Source organism: Microtus pennsylvanicus, chromosome 5, assembly GCF_037038515.1.
Source record: "Microtus pennsylvanicus isolate mMicPen1 chromosome 5, mMicPen1.hap1, whole genome shotgun sequence".
Lineage (NCBI taxonomy): Eukaryota > Metazoa > Chordata > Mammalia > Rodentia > Cricetidae > Microtus > Microtus pennsylvanicus.
Window position 1 is genome coordinate 110,113,308 of NC_134583.1, and position 19,614 is coordinate 110,132,921.

The following is a 19,614-nucleotide window of genomic DNA, read 5'->3' on the forward strand; positions in this document are numbered from 1 at the left end:
TTTCCTCATGGACCAGGCTGGGTTTATATGTCTGGCTCCTCATTGGTCTATACACTTAGTAGAGGCGGAGACCATGTCCAATTTGCCATCATAATAATCTCATGGCATAGCCAATAACCTGGCATATATTACATCCTTGAAAATCACTCTCTAAATGAGTGAGTATAGTAAATTTCTCAGAATACAATGTCACGAATCTTTGTACTGAAGTCAGAGTGCCGCATCACTAATAACCCACCTAACCTGGATGCACTGGCCTGCCTAGAGTCTGTTAACAGTGACTTTTAGCTATCAGCAGTCACAGGGAAAAAGGGGACAGGCAGTGCCATAATCTGAACAGCAGACTGGCCACTGCCACCCCTGAGCCTGTTCTCACTCAGATTCAGGCCCAAAGAAGGCAGAGTCGAGCCCTTCTTGACACCACGTCTTTACTTACTGCAGATGACTCACAGCCAAAGATCCACAGTAAATCGTCCAGATCCTTCTCGGTGACTGTTTCATCCAAAGAGATGCCAAGCTACAGAAACAAAAAACAAAAGGAAATCATCCGCTCCCATCTCCAGACCACTGGGGGGGGAAGGGGGTATGGACAATGATGACGGGACAGGACTCTACGAGATTCCAAGCAAAGTGGGGGTGGGGGTTGGGGAGAGTCCTGGTCAAACTCCTCCTGCACTCTACAACACCAAGGCACCATTAGAACCATGCTGATCTTTAAGGGAAAGTGACTAGACCAGTCTCCAACTTGACAAGACACCTATAGACACTAATAGTCTGATGACTTTAGGATGCTCCCATAGGAGCTACACGTGGCAAGTTTTCCATCCTTTTATTCATTTTGTTATTTAACTTACAGCCTTATTTATGAACAGTTCCAAACCACAAAACCATTCTTGAGAAAAGCTGAGGACAATTTATTCTTTGAAAAAGTCACAGTACAACAAGTTGGAAATTTAAAACATGACAAAAAAATAGACTCCAAATCCCAACGTTTGTTAAACAAAATGGAAGGTGTGTCATGAGAGAATCCACGAAAGCACAAAGAACTGGTTAAAAATATTAAGTGTGTCACTTACTGTACCATCTTCAAAGAGTCGAAAGTTGATCTGCCTCTGAGCTGCTCTGTCCAATACCTCCTTCACTGAACAGCCACACTGGACCTTCAAGGTGTCAAAGAACAGGTCGTGCTGGAGTTGATGTCCGGCTCGTTTGAGACCTAGACAAGACAGGGAACACACTCATCTCTAACAGTGCTCTGAGCCACAGCCACTAACATCCCAGACATTAGGAGGTGACCCCTACAGTAGGTTGTTCCTCTCCTGGCCAGGATATTGGTGGCTGTTTTAAAAGGCTATTAAATGAATTTATTATTGTGTTATAGAAAAATCATGAAACACATATCAAACAAAGGAAGAAAAATTACCAGCCAATCAGCTAGAAATAAGTTTTGATGTACATATTAGAAATGGCTGTAATGTGTGTGTGTGAGAGAGAAACAGAGAGAGAGTGTGTGTTTGCTTGTCTATAGAATAGTTCCCCATATAATTATTTTCAATAACTATCTAGTAAGTAGTCAAATGTATGGATGTACCATTATGTAATTATGCGTTTCGAGCATTTAATCTATTTCCAAGACTGGACAATTTATTGTAAACAAGGTTTCAAGGGACAATCTTTTCACACGTATCTGATTACTTCCTTTAGATAAATTTCTAATAGTAGTGTAGCTGAATCATATTGTAGGCACAATTTTTAAGCTGGTTTTTGGCTGTTGTTTTGGCAGTTAAAAGTCGTTAGTCAAATGCACTTCTGTTGTGTGTGTGCAATGTGTGCATGCGGAGGCCAGAGGTCAACACTGTCTTCTTCAGTCCCTTTCTACCCTTTTGTTTGGTTGTTGTTGTGGTTGTTGCTTTTGACACAGGGTCAAACTCAATCTGAAGCGTATCACTTCAGTTAAGCTAGTGGGCTAATAAATACCAGGGATCATTAGTCAGTATTTCTCCACTGCTAGGAGGATTATAGCACAATCTGGCCACACCCCAGCTTTTAAAGAGGGGTCTGAAGATCTGAACTGTGAAGGGACACTAGCCCACTGGAGCATGTGGCTCTGGCAGGCCTTGCCCTTCTCCCCCATCCCCTATTCCTTGCTAAAAACTGTAATATTGCATTCCTAAGGCTACTCCCCAAGGTCTATTCCCTTATTTAGCCAATTCCTCCTCCTGAGGCTGACTACCAAGGTCCAGCTATCAAAGTATTGAAATCCAGCAATCAGAAGTCCTCTTTGGCTCACCTAATTAACATGTCCAATTAAAATTAAGCACTTCATGTTAATGGGATGTTTCCCCTTTTACCTTTATAAGCTGCCAATTTCCGATGTGCCACGTCTGTCTCCTCTCTACTAAGAGGCAGGAGTTTTTGAGAGGCAGTCCTTTGTCCTCTGGGAAAACTCCTGCCCCCTTTTCCTTTTTCCCTTCCCCTTTCTCACTCTTCCTCATCCCTGTCTTGGTCCTTTATCCCTGCCCTTTGTCCTTCTAGGGCAAATAATCCCCTTTGTGCTGAAAACTTGGTCTGAGAACTTGATCTTGGGGGTGTCTTGAGCCAACTTCAAGGTTCCCCACAAATTCAAGGCCTTGTGTTTGTGATACCTTCTTCCCCACATCTTAAAAATTTTTGATACACAATGTTGGATTGTCATCCATAAAAAAGCTACACCAATGGGGTACTAACATTTCTTAATTTTTACCAACGAAAAGGGAAAAGGGCTGAGAGTCTAATTCAATGGTAAACATGCCTAGGGTCCTGAACTTCATCCCCAGAACCACACAAAACTAAAAATTAAAAACAATAAAGCAGTATGCATGGATGGCACGTGTCTGCACATGCAAGGCACAGGAAGGGGATCATGAGTTCAAAAATTATCTTCAGCTACATCATAAGTTTGAGGCTGTCTGACCTACACGAGACTTTGTCAAGAACCCAACAAAAAGATAAAATAGTTCCTGGATTAATAATCAGGTGGAAATTAATGAGACCACTGGTCATTATTTGTATACTTAACTATTTCTAAATTGTATAATGGCTTTTGCTCATTTTCTCATAAAAAATGTTCATTGTGTCTTCATATTTGGGGTGAGAAAGATAAATAACTTCATCTATTACAAATATCAGCACTCACTGAGTGTGGTGACACACTGTACTCAGGAGGCAGAGACAGAAGGATCACCATGATTCAAGGTCTGCTCGGTTTACAGGTGAATTGCAGGCCAGCCAGAGCTACACAGTGAGACACTGTCTAAGACAAAGAGAAGAATAGGAGTATGTCATCTTGTCATAGATATTGAAGATATTGTCCTCTTTCTTATCTGACCTTTGTTTGTATTCGGTGTTGGACACACCCCCGTCTTCATGCACCTAGTCACACGTATCAATCTTGTTACGCTGGGAACACAACTGACTCACCTTCAGACAGAATCAGCGTGGCATTGTGAACCCTTTTAGCGATGTGCTTCAGCCCATGGGAACCATGGTAAATGGCAAACATGGCAGCCATGTTGGCCAAGAGGGCCTGAAACAAGAAAGAGCATTTGCGGAATCAACAATGTGCAACGAGTCAGAAGACGGGTGGTGGGAGGAATGACTGGGGTACGATGTCCAAAATAAAGAAAAATGAGCCCAAATGACTCTGTGACAGCCGAGGACCATTAGAGAGCCTGAAAACAGTGTTGAAGTCGTCATCCTAACCCTCATAAAAGGGTCTCACTGGCACAACAGGGCCATGTCAGTCATGAGGGGAAGGCAGACTGCCGTCAGCACCGCCTGGCAGTATCTACTGTTGAGAGACAGTAGAGTCATAATGACCTCAGTGAGGAAAATGTGAGCTTTGGGAGTTTTATTAAGCATTTCTTCAGGAATCAAAACAACAAGCAATTTTCAAACACCCAAAATCTCCAAGGAAAGAATTCTTCTAAAGCTATAGAGTAATTAACTGCAGTAACCAAGGGATCATCAGCGAGGGGAGACGGCTCAAGGGGTAAAGCACTCACACCAAGTAAAAGGGCCTGTGTTTAGATCCCTAGAACGCACATGAAAACAGACACAGAAGTGCAACACCTGACCACAGGGGTGTCCCCTGTTTCAAAGAAAAGTAAGAGAAGTGTGAAGAGGTACAAAACATGGTGACTGTTTTTATATCAGCTAGGCCACAAGTTTCTAGAAAGGTTTAAAATATAATGCATTAACAGAATTTCAGAGATTAAAAAAATAGCCACGCTCCATCAGTGATGCAATGCTGAGAGAAATTCAGGGGGGACCACACGATGCTAACTGGGAAAATGCAGGACTAAGAAAAGCAACAGTTGATACAGCAGTAGTAGATGATACACAGAGAGAGCGGAGGGGAAAGCCCAGGAAAGGCCAGCCATGCCTTAGCACAAGAGCAATGGCAGCCTTGCAAAGACTCTGGAGTGCTGTGAGCGATTGTAGAACAGATCAGAGAAAGGAACACTCAAATGAAAAACTAGACAGTCAGCAAATGAAAAGACAAAAATTGGGGAAGACAGATCGCGGCCATCCCCAAAGCAAACATGATTTTCTTTCATATATATATACACACACACATACATACATACATATACACACACACACACGTGTGTGTGTGTGTGTGTTTATAAACACCATTTTCATAACTGCTGAAAATACACAGAAAAATGATGACATGAGCTATATACAAACTAAAGGAAATGAAGATGAAGCAGCCACATAGCTTTGTTTGTTGTAGACAGCCCGGTACATGATTTTCAAACTCTGGAGAGAAAGGACCAGTAAGATGGCTCAGTAGGTAAAAGAACTGCCGTGCAAGCCTAATGACGCGAGTTTGAGTTCCAGATTCTATGGTGGAAGGGGAGAACGGATTCATTCATGCAAGTCATCCTCTGGCCTCTACATGTGTGCCATGGCACACATGCACCTCCCCCCGCCACGTGCTCACCTGCATACATACATAAAATCTGATGAAAAAAACAGGTGTTGGAGAGATGGTTCCGCAGCTAAGAGCACTGGGTACTCTTCCAGAAGACCAGAGAGATCTGCCTGGCCCTGCATCCTGAGTGCTAGGATTGAAGGCGTGGACCACCATACCTGGCTATGGTACTGGTGGTGGTGGTGGTGGTGGTGGTGGTGGTGGTGGTGGTGGTGGTGGTGGTGGTGGTGGTGGTGTTGGTGGTGGTGGTGGTGGTGTGTGTGTGTGTACTGCTCACACTGGGCCTCCGCTGAGTTTCTAAAATTGACTCAAGTCCTGAAGCAACTTCAAGGAGGTCAGAAGCCCACGAATCACTACCTTTCTCCTGTCAATTTCAAGAACTCTTTTCATGACCCCCAAAAGAATGTTCTATGACTACCAGAAGATGCCCGTCTGGACCTTCCCCTCTATCACGTCACCTCTGCCCTCCTGGCTTCCTTCTTGGAGATCTTCCACTGTAGCTCAAAGAGATGGTGTCACATTTCCATCCATATGGACTGCCCCATGGCTAAGGAATCAAATACCATGAGCCCAGTACTTCATAATAAATACACTCAAAGCACATGGGGATTAAAGGGCAGCTTTGGAGTCTGTCCTGGAACTGGCTCTTGTAGACCAGACTGGCCTCGAACTCACAGAGATCCGCCTGCCTCTGCCTCCCGAGTGCTGGGATTAAAGGTGTGTGCCACTACTGACCAGTAATGAAGTCTTTTTTGAGATTTAATTTTATTTATCTGTAGGTGTGTTTGTATGCATGTGTATGTCTTTGTGAATGCATGTGACATGCGTTCAGGTGTGCTCAGAGGCCAGAGGAGGGCTTTGGATCCCCTGGAGCTGGACCACATGGGTTCTGGGAACCCAACTTGGATCCTCGAGAGAAACAGAGCCATCTCTCGGTCCCGAGAGTACTTTTTATTGTATTGTTAAAGACAATGAAATGAATGCATGGGAAACGTATGTGACACAGGATGGCAGTTGGATGCAGGACCAGGCTTCTCCGGCCACAAGATCTCCCATCGCTGTTGCACATGTGGTTCAGCCGCTGGAGAATGAACACAGCAGTCAGGTTGGATACGACACTTACCTGTGCAGTGCAGATGTTGCTGGTGGCTTTGTCTCTCCGGATGTGTTGTTCTCTGGTCTGAAGAGCAAGGCGATACACTTCTTTCCCTGTGGCATCCCTGAGTCAAGACAACACATGTACTCAGCACAGGTAATCACAGCCCAGGACTGTCCGAGATGCACCTGCGTTCCCAGCTGAAGGGGATTCAGCAGATTGGTGTGGGTGCAAGCTCATAAAAAACCCAACTTCCAAATGTCCATTTTCTCAATAGGACTATCTATAGGTTTGCAGTTTGAACTTTGAGGCACTGAGGCATGTACAATAAAGCCTGGAGCAGTGAAAGAAAATTACTCTGCCTAACAGGGTGATGGGACCAGGGAGTATGTCGCTCAATCTCCAAGGGCTGATAGAGGGGAAAGGGTGATAAAATGAGAAAACAGAATTTCTCTACTAGAGGTTTGAAGAAAACAGAAAAGAAATGCTAACAGTCTCACTACTTAGCTCATAGACTTCCCTTTTCATGTAATATATAAATGGACATAGACAGATGATATGGATGGTAGACAGATATAGATGAAGATGGATAAAGATAGATATAAATATTAGATGATAGATAGATACAGATAGATTATATGTAGGTAGATAGAAAAATAGAGATAGATAGATAGATAGATAGATAGATAGATAGATAGATAGATAGATAGATAGATAGTTAGTTTTGGGGGACTATGATAAAACTCAGGTTTCCCCAGCACAAATCATAACCTAGGATGGAAGCACCATCAAAGAGAAGCCATCAAGACTCAAAGTCACATGGCAGAAACCTTCAGACACCAACTGAATCACACTCAGTTTATGCTTTAATACCTTTCTGCACTTGTATTTTGTGTGTGTGTGTGTGTGTGTGTGTGTGTGTGTGTGTGTGAAGGACAGCTCGCATAAGTGAGTTCTTCTTTCCACAATGGGATATATAAGAACTATCTGGTTAGACACAAAGCACTTAACATGTGCAGATCTCCCCAGACCTCCCTCAACTGAGATTCCCTGTACATGGCTACACTCATACCTTACAAAGGATACATACACTTTTTCATATTGTCTGAATTACAGTGTGCAGAAGTACCGGTGCACACCCAAGATGGATTCCCTCTTCTTAGTTGGTGTTGTACTTGCCTTTAATCTACTTGACAGGGGCCAATTAAATTTGGAGAGAAATCAGAGAAAAAAGAACAGGGAGGGGAGGGCGAGGAAGCTGGAGAGGTGGCTCAGCTGTAGAATACTTGCTGCCCTTCTAGAGGACCTGATTTGTTTCCTTGCACCCACAACTCACAACTGTCTATATTTCCAGCTTCAGGGGATCCAATGCCCTCTTCTGGTCTCCTACAGACACATGGCATATAGTCATACACACACAGACACAGACAGACAGACACACAGACACATGAACACAGAATGAAAATAAATCCTTAATAAAAAGGAAAGAGAAAGAACAGGGAAGGTCAGAATCACAATGAGGGGTGTGACACTTTACCTTGTCACCCCCACCATCCGTCCAGGCATCATCCTCACCAGGCTTTCTTTGACAGCAAAAAAGGCTGCGTGTGGTCCCCCATAGCCCAGTGGCACTCCAAACCTCTGGGAGTTGCCCAGGGCAATGTCCACGCCAAACTCTCCAGGTGGCCTCAGAATACACAGAGCTAAAAGGTCAGTGGCACAGCAGGTCAGGCTCTGGAGAGGGAATGGAGAAGCGGTCAAGGTTATTACCTTCTCCTAAGCTGTGAAGCCCCAGGAGATGTTTCTACCACAGACACACTGGCAGGGAGGGTGCATTTCGGGAACTCCATTTGCTCATGCATTCATCCAGGCAACAAAGATTTACTGGATGCCACTGAGCATCACGGATTAGTGAATGACATTAGCGACAGGAAGGGGCAGGGCAAGGGAATTTCACCATTCCGTGTGGTAACTGTAAAGGAATTAAAATACACCAGGAGACACATGGAAAGTAGAGCATACCTTCCTGGGCTTCAACAAGGGGCTTACCTACCCCAGTCTGATGGGCTCTTTCTACAAGGTCTGTGAAGTCCTCCACCTTCCCCTCAGTGTCTGGGTACTGGAACAGCACCCCACTGACATCTTTGCCACTGAAATCCATTTCATGTGGTAACTTCAGCTCAACAAGCACCCCCCTATATCTGTAAATACAAGGGAAAATTTTCTTTATTATTATTATTATTTTTAGTGTGTGTATGCGATGTGTTTGTGAGTTCATGTATGCATGTGTGTGTGTGTGTACAGGTGTGCACATGTGTGTGATATGTTTGTGAGTGCTGGTTCTCACATGCCGAGGCACATGTGAAGAGGTCAGAGGACAACATTTGAGAGTAAGCTCTCTCTACCATGGGTTCTGGTGATAGAGCGCAGGCTGCTAGGCCAGCTGATCCATCCTGCTAGCCCAGAAAATGTAATGAGCACCACGTTATTTCCAGAGAGACTGTATTCATTTCCTGTGCTTCCTCTCAGGGTCCCACTCCCAGCCCCCCTTCATCTCATACTTGGCCCTTCCTTGGTAACTGTGCTCCCCACCAACTCACACGCATGCCTCACTCTGCTCTGTGTGTGTGTGTGTGTGTGTGTGTGTGTGTGTGTGTGTGTGTGTGTATTTACCCACTGTGAGATCAGAGTCTAACTTTTTCCTCCATGGTCCCAGGGATCGAGCCCAGGGCCTCACCCATCTGAGGCAAGTGCCCTACTACTGAGCTATATAGCCCTGATGTCTAGTTGCGAAAGGTTTATACTACATGGCTCATTTTTGCCTCAGACTTGAAATCCTCCTGCCACAAGCCAATCTGAATGTTTTAAGTTTTACCAAACGATGACAGAATAGCATAGAAACTTGCTACAGTGCAGAGACAGCTGAACTCGCTGTGTGTGTACCCCCAGAACTGACAAGGTACTTGGCAGAGACATCCATGGAAGAAAGGAGGGAGGAAAAGACAACTCAGCAAACTCAACGTAAAGCAGGTTCACGTCCAATCAGACTGGCAGTGGGAAAGAGAGGTGAGGTACAGGGAGGATGATATTACCCTTGGTTCAAAGCACAAATTAAATCAATTACTTGGCTCGAGTCTGGACAACGGCTATTGTCTGTGGGTGGCAACGAGGATCAACAAAAAATTTCTTCCTCTTGTTGTGTCTGTTGAAAAAGAAAAAGCACATTCAAACTGGAACATTTCCAAAGGAGTTTCCGAATATCAGTTTTTGTTTGCTTTCTTGTTCGTTTTTGTTTTCTTTGTCTTTGCTGAGGCAGGGTCTTAGGTCTTCTCCAGGCTGTTCTTACTAAACTTCTGGTCCTCCTGCCTCCACAGGATGAGATTCCAGGTGTGTGCTGCTCAGCCTAGCACAGGTATTGCTGGGGGTTAACCTGGCCACGTTCTCTACCAACTGAGCCGCTTCTGGTCCTCCTGCCTCCACAGTGCTGAGATGAGATTCCAGGCGTGTGTCGCTAAGCCTAGCACAGGTATTGCTGGGGGTTAACCTGGCCACGTTCTCTACCTGAGCCACTTTGCCAGCACTGAACTCAGAGTTCCTAAGGAGGCAAAGCAGGAGGAAAAGTCTAGCATGGCGTAAGTAGAACTGGGTGGTTAATGACTGGGAGCTCCTGATGGCAGCCCACGGAAATTCAACTCTGTTCTAACATAACTTCACAAAAATCAATTCAATTAAAAAAATCTATATGATTAAAAGAAAAGGGAAAAAATACTAGGCATAAGAGGAAATTGAAACAATTATCCCAAAAAAGTCTTCGAAAGTGTTACATCTTAGAATGTTGTCACATGGGGTGCTTCAGCATAGAGTCTCTGCTGGGTGAAGCAAGACAGACCCTGCCTCCATAGAGTAGAAGGAAAAATGACTACAAAAGTTGTCTCCGAGCCTTGGTAATACACAGGCACATGCACGCACGCACATGCAGACACACACATATACACTCACACACTCTCATGCACGCACACGCAGTCTTCATATGTGTTCACATACACTCACATATAAACACACACATACACACACTCATACATTCATACACACGCACACTCACATATACACTCTCTCTCACACACAAAAAAAGTAAAAAAAAAAAAGAATTCTAGAAAGAGGCACACTTAATGCTAAGCTATTAATTTCCCAGTAAACACACAATGGTTCCTGTGGAGACTTGAAGTAGTAAACAGCATACTTTACTTTGAATTATATTCTACTCAGTTTGATAGATGTTTTTCATTAAATACAGATAATTAGTTTTGTAATTTATATATAATCTATTTTTTGTTTGGTTTTGCGGCTGTTTTGAGACAGAATTTCAGCCCATGCTGGCCTTGAACTTACAGCAAGTCTCCTGCTGTAGCCTCCTGAGTGCTAGGATTGTAGCATATACCATTACATTTGGCACAGATATCAACTTAAGGAATATATCAAGTTGGGAAGATTTTTTTTTTTTTGAAAAAAATCACCTAGTGTGAAATACTTCCCACAGTTTGAATCAAAACAAATTGGAGAAAATTGTCAGCAGGGACTCAATGAGTGGAGACAACCCCACTTTACAGTGACGAGGTGAAAGTACGCATTTAACTCTCTGGGTTGCTTTACGAAGCTAATCTAAATGCAGACCCGAGGAGAAAGGAGGGAAGAAGCAAATATTTACTGAGGGGGCGTAATTCACCTCCATGAAGCAGCTCAAGGTGAGCCATGCAGGGCAGGTAGGAACTATTTTTATTAACTGATAATATTATCTTTCATATTTAATTTTAAATCTTTGATTGTCCCACATTCAGAATATTTTTTAACCACTGCCAATTATTTTTTTGGGGGGAACTCTAGACCTGAGGTTGCTGGGGACTAGGGGATGTCCCTGCCGTGGAGGAACTCGTCCCTGAGCCTCTCACCTGTGACACAGTTGCATCGCCTCTGCAGCCGCGGTTGCCTCGTCCAGCAGGGAGGCGTTGGCCATGTCCAAACCTGTGATGTCACACACCATGGTCTGGAAGTTGAGTAAACTCTCCAGTCTCCCCTGAGACACTTCTGGCTGATATGGAGTGTATTGGGTGACCCTGAGGGGGAAACAGAAGACCGCGTCCAGACTGTGCCTCTCCTATCCAGAAAAGCTCATGAAATGTCTTTGTTTTCAAATTCAATCCCCTAAACCTCTTGAGAATTATGTAACACACCTATCGGTAAGATTCTGAGATGATCAATCTGATTAAAACTGCTTAGAAGAATCAATATGAAGTACACTTCTGGGTGTGCCTGTGTGGAAGTTTCCAGAAAGGGTTAACTGAGGTAGAAGCCCCAGCCGGAATGTGGGCACAGACTCACCCTGGATGTGGACAGCACCATCCAATATGAAAAAGAAGGCGGGTTCCTAACTACCAGGACACAAGCTGCCCTGTTCCCTTGCCCGTGATGACAGACCGACCTCTGTGATGAACCTGGACAGGTGAGAGCTCAGCAGGTAAAGGTGTTTGCCGGTAAACCTGACAACCTGAGTTCAGTCCTTGAGACTGACTGTGGGTATGCTCTGTCCCCAGGGAGCACAGCCCCACCCCCCAGCACACTAAATAAATAAAAGAAATCATTCGTCCCTAAAGTACTTCTGCTGAGGATTTGGTCACAGCGATAAAAAGCCAATGAATGGCGTGTTTTCTTCAGGTTTCTACAGGGAAGAACAGAGCTGTCATAGAAACAATATCCTTTGGGCACAACCAGTACTTATTTTTCCTCTGTATGTTTTTTTTTAAGATTTTACATGTCTGGATGCTCTGCCTGCATGTGTGTATGTGTACTACATGTGTGTCTAGTGTCCATGGAGGTCAGAAGAGGTTATCAAATCCCTTGGAACTGAAATTACAGATAATTGTGATCCGCCATGTAGGAGCTGGCAACCAAATCTGGGTCCTCTGCAAGAGCAACAAGTGCCCCTAACTCCTGGGCCACCTCTTCAGCCCCCAGACATTTTGTTGTATTATTATTTTTTAAACACATACTCTTGCTGTGTAGCTCAGGCTATCTGTCATTCACTTGGTTTAAGGTTGGTCTTGAACTGGCCCAGGTTCTCCTTCCTTCTCAAGTTTTAGGATTATAGGTGTACCACCACACCCAGCTCTTTGCAGTGCTTTTTGTTTCATTGCTATTTTAATTATCTTATTGTACACATGTATTTCATATATGTGATGCATGGGCATATGGAGGGCAGTGGTTAATGTTGGGTGTCTTCCTCAGGTGTTCCCCAGCTTATCTTTGGAGGCAGAGACTCTCTCTGAAACTGGAGTTCATCAAATCAGCTCGGATCCATGAGCTCCAGGGATCCAGCTTCCTCCTCTTCCTCAGCAAAGGGATTGCAGACGCCCTTAGCACCCACAGGTGCCGGGGATCTGCTCCTCAGCAAACACTTGACAAAGCTAGTTCCTCAGGGCATCCACGTGTGTTTTATTATAAGCTAGCTCTTAAAACCCAACCTGCCTGCTCCCATGTTCCCTATAAACTGCAAGCCCCAAATAAACTCTTTCTTCTATATGTTGCCCTGGTCATGGTGTCTTATCACAGCAATAAACAATTAACTAAGATGCCAACCCAAAAATTCAAAGTGATTTATTTTTGGCTTTGATTTTTTTTTATCCTTTTCTTTTTTTTCTCTCCTGTTCTGGTAATTATACGCAGGCTTTGAAAGCATTGTTATGTTGGCTTTATTTAACATGGTTTATCATTGAAGACAATCTTAGCACACAGTACTGCATCAGCACTTTGAAATCGTTTTCTGAATGTGTATGTGTACAGCAGAACACATTGTTACCTCAGTTCATTCCTTGAGCAGCCTGGATTTGCAACTATAAAGACAGACTCTCAGTGAGTGGTGAACTGGAATGAATGACTCATACAACGCAACACAAAGGGCAGGCAGTTGAAAGGCAATGTGAAAGAATTGAGGTCACACGAGAGCACAGACAATGGGCAGTGGTGATCTCTAACCAGACGAGACCAGCGCACACAGCTTGCTACCAGGAAGACAGATGTGACCCTGTTCCTGCCATATGCTCAGACTGATTGCCCCAACAGAACACGTTCATCGTGTTCAGAGCCATCCTTTGAGATTCAGACAGGTATTCAGACATACACCCCCACAGAGAAATATATGCATATACCAGCTACCTCAGCTGATGAATAAGAAAGACTGAATATATTCTCAGAAAGAGAACACATGAGGAGAGAGAAAGATTCCAAAAGAATTCAGCATGGTAATGAAGACTGTAGAAGAAAACAAGCAGCAAACTGTGTGGCTGTTAAAGAGAACGGCAAGACAAACAGCGTGCATAGAGCTTACTATCAAGGAAAACCATGCTCTCAAAATCCCTAACATGAGACGATGCTCACACTATATTAATTTTAAAGTGGAGAGCATTCACTCAAACAAGTAACAGGAATAAAAGACCCTGAAAAGCAAAGTATAAAATATCTCATTCCTTTAAGTTTCTAAAAGCAAACCAATGAATCAAAACATAAGCAGGGATTTTCCTCTGGGTGATTTTTTTTCTTTCCCCACCCTATCAGACCAACAACAGCTGAGTTTGTTATTGAACATTAACAAAAGAGGTGTAGTCAAAAAGCCCAAAGCCTGCGTTATTTAAAAATATGAAACACGTCACTAATCTGTGTCACTGTACAGGCACCATGCTCGTCTTGTCTGCACAATTCCTGTTTTGTTTTGTTTTGTTTGTTTTTTTTGGGGAGGGGAGGTTTTCGAGACAGGGTTTCTCTGTGGTTTTGGAGCCTGTCCTGGAACTAGCTCTTGTAGAGCAGGCTGGTCTCGAACTCACAGAGATCCGCCTGCCTCTGCCTCCCGAGTATTGGGATTATTCAATAGTATATGTCAATATCCCCAAACTTCAAGACAACTCAATCAACATTTAGGTGTCTTTTGTAGTCTCTTTTCTATGTAATAATCATATTTAGACTTATAAGAAGCAGAATTTTAGTCTGTGTGAAGTTCTGTTTTTTTTTTCTTCAGTTAACATTATTCCATGGATAATTTTTCTTTCTGTTTTTTTTGTTTGTTTGTTTGTTTGTTTGTTTTCAGAAAGGCTTCACTGTGTAGCCCTAGCTGTCCTCGAACTCAGTCTGTAGACACAGACTGGCCTTGAACTCAGAGATCCACTTGCCTCTGCCTAACTGAGTGCTGGGATTAAAGGCCTATGCCATCACCACCAAGCCTAATTTTTTTTTGAAAGAGGCAAGACAGTTCTTATCTGGAGCAGATGTGCGGGGTAATGGGGCTGGACACATTGTCAAGATTAGCAGCAGGCTACAGGAGGCCTACACAGACAAACACAAACACATGCAAATCTCTAAAGCAATAGCTACTACAATGTTCTTTTTAATTCAAAAACAGTCCTGCCTTACAGGTGTTTTTCTTGAACAACAGTGGGCAATGGCTGCCACTGCCATAGCAAGTTCCATGTCCGCTAGGGTACACACTGTAATCACAACTCTTGGGAGGCTGAGGCGGGAAGATTAAAAGTTGGAGGCTACCTTGACTAGACAGCAAGAACCTTGTCCCAAGAGAAAGAAAAAAGAAAAAGGAACACATACATACACACATAGACACATAAAGAGAGAGAGAAAGAAAGAAAGAAAGAAAGAAAGAGAGAGAGAGACAAAGAGCGTGTGTGTGTGTATTGGGGGGACTTAAAAAAAAATCTAAAGTCAGCAGGCCATGACATAACCACTTACAACGGCCATTCCAGAGAATGTGATGCCCTTCAGTCTTCGGTCTCTGTGTGGTATACATGCATGCACTTGTCACACACACACACGCACACACACAAATAAAACCAGTAGACCCTTACATTTCTCAACAGTTTAAAAAAAAAAAAACAAGAAAAAAGGACCAGGTATGGTGGTGCCTCCTTTAATTCCAGCTCCCGGTGTTGGGGGGTGGGGGGTGGGGGCGGAGAGGTAGGTAGGGCGGAATCTCAAGGTCACCCTCTGTTACAGAGGTTAGCTTGGACTGCTTGAGATCCTTTTCATAAGAGCCTAAAATGGAATCACATAAAATTCAGATTCAAATGAGGATCTTCCCATGGGATCTGCTCAGCCCTTCTCCACTGCCTTGCTCACTGGCAGGGTTTAAACTACGAAACTGTCAAATACTGGAGGTGCAAACATGCACATGTTGACCCCGTTCAAGTATCTATGACAAGGCTGGCAGGATGGCTTACTGGGTAGGGGAACTTACCATCAAACCTAAAGACCAAAATTTGGTTCCCAGAACCAACATGGCTGTCCTCTGAGCTCCCACATGCAACATAACACATCCATACCCATAAACACACACGTGCACAGTGAATAAACAAAACCCAAGTATCTCTGCTGGAATCCCACTACCCACAAGAAAAGGACACCAGTGTTCATACGTGAGAATGCAATGACCCTATGACCTCTGCTCGTGAGATTTAGTAGTTTCCTTTTCCATGACCAACCTTCCCATTGTTAACCCTTTCTACAATACAACGTTGAGTTAATGTAACCACCACTGCTTTGAAAGTCATTTCTTTTACTTCAAACTTTTAAAATATTTGCGGGTTTTTGGTTTCCTTTTTTATTCACTGTGGGAATATATCAGGCATAAAAGCTCTTCTTAGCAATGACCTATGAAAGGAAGTAAAGAATAACACACATTTCATGGCTAAAAAATGTTACCAAACCAGCCATGGTGGCACTCACTTATTCCCAACACTAAGAAGGCAGAGGTAAGTGCATCTCTGAGAGTTCCAGCTCAGCCTGATCTGCACAACAAATTCCAGGACAGCCAGGGTTATAGTGAGACCCTGTCTCAAACCAACAAACAAGCTATCAAAGGGCATCTGGAGAGACAATTCAGCAGTTGAGAGCACTCACTGGCTGCTCTTCCAGACCACCAGGGTTTAAGTCTCAATACCTATGTGGTATCTCAGAATGACCTGTAACTCCAGTTCCATAAGGATCTTACGCCCTCTTGTGGCGTCTGTGGGCACCACATAAGCATGTGGAGCACAGGGGCACATTCAGGCAAGCACCCAGAATACAATTAAAATAAAATGTTTGTAACATATTTTTAAAAAGATTTTAAAAGATGCCACCAAAGGCTGCTGTCATACAGACAGGAAAGAAAAATGCGTTTAAAAACACCTGTCTGAGGAAGCGCAGAGGTTGCTCAGTGGTCCCTAACAGTGACATGTGTGAGCACCTGCGTTCAGTCTCGGGTACCAGTAAGAATCGAAAGAGGAAAGAATGGTATCTGTGATCTGTGGATATGCCTAAATTGACACTAATTCAAATGACATCTTTTTTCTAGATGCATTTTAAAAGCATCTCCATATCTAAGAAGGCTTATAGTTCTGAAATAGGTTACTTGGTAATATACTCAATATGATATTGGCATTTATTCCAAAATAACCAGCTTCCTCTATCATTTTGGTTATGACATTCTTTAAGAACTTGGAAAAAAAGTAGGGGGGCTTTGAGGAGAGCTCATAAAATTCATAAAAGGCTTGTGTTAATCTTACTGCCAGCCAAGACTATAAAAACCAGAAAGCCACAAGGAAAACGCAAATGTTGGTATTCGTTATTAATGTTATCAGCGACTGAGACTTTGGGTTAGTGGACCGCAGGGAACAAATTCTAGCCCCAGCTTTACAGTTTCCTTTATAGAGCTCAAACGCTTGTATTCTTTCGAGTCTATGTGGCCCATTTGCTTTCACCTCACGTCACCGGAACTTGTTGGCTCCATCGCTATGGAAACCATTCAGAAGTATAATGTGAACAATCTCCCACCCACGTGCTCGCGGCCCTCCCTATCGGCATGGCAGGGTGCCGGATCCCGCTAGGGTGCAGAGCAGCTTTGGGGTAGGCAAAGCAGCAATGTTTAAAATACACCCAAAGCCAGAGGCTAGAAAAACAGAGTATTGTCTCCCTCTCAAAACACTGGCTACCCCCAAGTTAATTAGCATACCGGCTCACAGCCAGAGAGAAATATGGTGGATATTCTGTATGGTCACTAAGAGCAAAGGCCACAGGCCAGGGCTCAGGCAGAGAATGCAACAATGCTGCCCGGTACTTTCAAGGGTAGCAGCAGGCTTTGCTTTTTAAGCGGGGAGAGAAAGGCCATTTGCCTTCGAAATCAACCTTAGCGTTTACCATGCAAACTTTCATCAGAGCCGCAGTGAAAAACAAGCCCTTAGCAATGCAAACACACTAGCAAAGCTCATTCATGCACTGAGAAGCTGAAACACTGTTGATGGGCCTGCTCTCCTGTTCTAGTAAGCAAGTAGGGAATATTGAGGTGAGAATCTCCTCCGCACAGGAGCGGAGGGCAGGCATGAGGGTGCCAACAGATCTGGTTCCTTTAAAGCAGGATGGCTCAGTGGGATAGCGCTTCCCAGACAAACTTGAAGACCTGAGTCCCATTCCCAGATCCCATGGCAGAAGGGAATTGACTCCTAAAGGTCATATTCTGACACACATGACTCCCAGGGGTGGGAATAAATTCTATCATTGGCAAGGTGAGATGAGAACAAGAAGCTGACCGTGCAAGCACATATCTGTCCACAGACATATGTTCACTTTCTCAATAAAGTTATTCTATCATTGGCAAGGTGAGATGAGAACAAGAAGCTGACCGTGCAAGCACATATCTGTCCACAGACATATGTTCACTTTCTCAATAAAGTACCGTCAATAAAGCTGATGTTACTGTCTTCAATCTTCTGATACCATGTCGCTTCATTTCTATTGGTTAGGGACCAAGAAATGTGGGGAGAAGAGGAACATGAGTATCGGCCTTCGAAAATTCTGACAAAAGACAGACGCACAAGATTCTTTCCCAGGGTACAATACCAAGTGACTAAGTTCAGATACAACCTAAAATGCTCCAGGGTCTCACCAAAGAGGAATGAAGTCTTGTTCAAAAGCAGCAAAGAGATTCAAGTTGTCATGGAAGAGATCATCGGACATGGACTTTATGGAAATGAAAGAGAAAAGAATCCACTTCAACACCCTGCAAGGAATTTCCCAGCCAGAGAAGCCAGGTGGGTTCCTGGAGCTCAGAGAGCAGAAAGGGGCGATTTCTGAGATGCAGGGACCATGAGCCTCATATTCCCGTTCTCTAGTGAAGCAATACATTACCATCCAGAATTCTCCAGTAAGTTCCGCAAAATGGTCTGGGGCACCGAGCAGTTATAATAGCCCATGCCAATATACGATCTCCAGATCTGGTTTTTGCTTGCAATGGCATGCAGAGTTTCAAGGATTTCATTCTCACCTAATCGTGGGAAAAAGAAAAGTTACTAGAGAAAATGTCCCACTTTACAGTTTAAATGCTGTCTGGTTATTCCTGTCAGAACAGCTGTACAGAAAACACAGTCATTCACCCAACCATCATTATATATGGACACCTGGTGGGAGGATCCCCAGGTGGGACTTGGTTTCTCTACTTGAGTCCCTCATCATTCTTTCACCCGCGTGTATGCACATTTATCTGCACACATGTGTGCACATGTTCAGTTGTGTGCATGGAAGTCAGAGGATGATGTTTTCCTTGATCGTCTTCCAGCTTGCTTTTGGTCTCTTACTGAACCCAGAGCTCACAGATTCAACTAGATTCCTGGCCAGCCCGCTGCAGGGATCTGCCCGTCTCAGCCTTGAGGGCACAGGAATTACAGGCATGCTCTGTCATGCTTAGCTTTTATATGGGTGCTAGGGACCCACAGATCCTCATGCTTCTGTGCAAGCGCTTCACCCGCTGAGCCATTCTCAGACCCTTGGGAATTCTTTATTCAACTTTTGAACAGTTGCCGAATTCCATGTTTCTTTGATCTCTTATTAATTTCTGCTCTATTTCCTCTAAATAAAAAGTGTCTTCTGATAGTAATATTATATTTCTTCTGTTATCAATTTCTCTTTATTTGTGTGTGTATGTATATATATATGTGTGTTTATGTGTGTATGTGTGCATGTATAAAGGTATTCTCAGAAGCCGGAAGAAGTTGTTGACCCTCTGGAGCTGGAGTTACAGGCAGTTGTGAGCTGCCCATTGTGGGTGCTGGGAAACAACCTTTAGGTCCTCTGCAGCAGCAGTCAGAGTTCCGAGCTACTCAGTCACCTCTCTTAGTCCTTCTTTCTTTCTTTTATCTTTTTTTCAGTTGTCTTATAGTCTCTGGAAGTAGGCAAGGTCATAACCGTATATAATACATGAATTAAATTCTGTTTCTGATTGTTCTACTGAACTGAATATTTCCCCTCTGTCATCTGAGAGCTATTAAAAAAAAACAAAAACAAAGCAACCTAGTACCCCCTAACCTAAAATAACAAGCACAATGGAAAACTCACACCAACTCTCAACTAGTGTTCCCTTGAAGGGACCTAGTTAGCAAGAATTATAAAATTCTTGAATGCAGGAAATCCAATCACTTCCCACACAATCTTCTTAGGAGCAGAGAGATTGATTCAA

The 19,614-nt window shown here is 43.7% G+C and overlaps 1 protein-coding gene across 1 annotated transcript in view; it reads right to left on the minus strand.

The window, feature by feature from the left end:
- Gldc (glycine decarboxylase) overlaps window positions 1-19,614 on the minus strand; it is a 71,238-nt gene that overhangs the window by 35,688 nt on the left and 15,936 nt on the right. Inside the window, exons 3-11 of the mRNA XM_075973824.1 lie at window positions 18,291-18,426; window positions 11,021-11,185; window positions 9,199-9,276; window positions 8,128-8,275; window positions 7,612-7,808; window positions 6,102-6,198; window positions 3,460-3,565; window positions 1,077-1,216; window positions 437-517 (exon numbers count right to left, since the gene is read on the minus strand). Of these exons, the coding sequence (XP_075829939.1) occupies window positions 437-517; window positions 1,077-1,216; window positions 3,460-3,565; window positions 6,102-6,198; window positions 7,612-7,808; window positions 8,128-8,275; window positions 9,199-9,276; window positions 11,021-11,185; window positions 18,291-18,426 (1,148 nt within the window). The remainder of the gene's footprint in view (window positions 1-436; window positions 518-1,076; window positions 1,217-3,459; window positions 3,566-6,101; window positions 6,199-7,611; window positions 7,809-8,127; window positions 8,276-9,198; window positions 9,277-11,020; window positions 11,186-18,290; window positions 18,427-19,614) is intronic.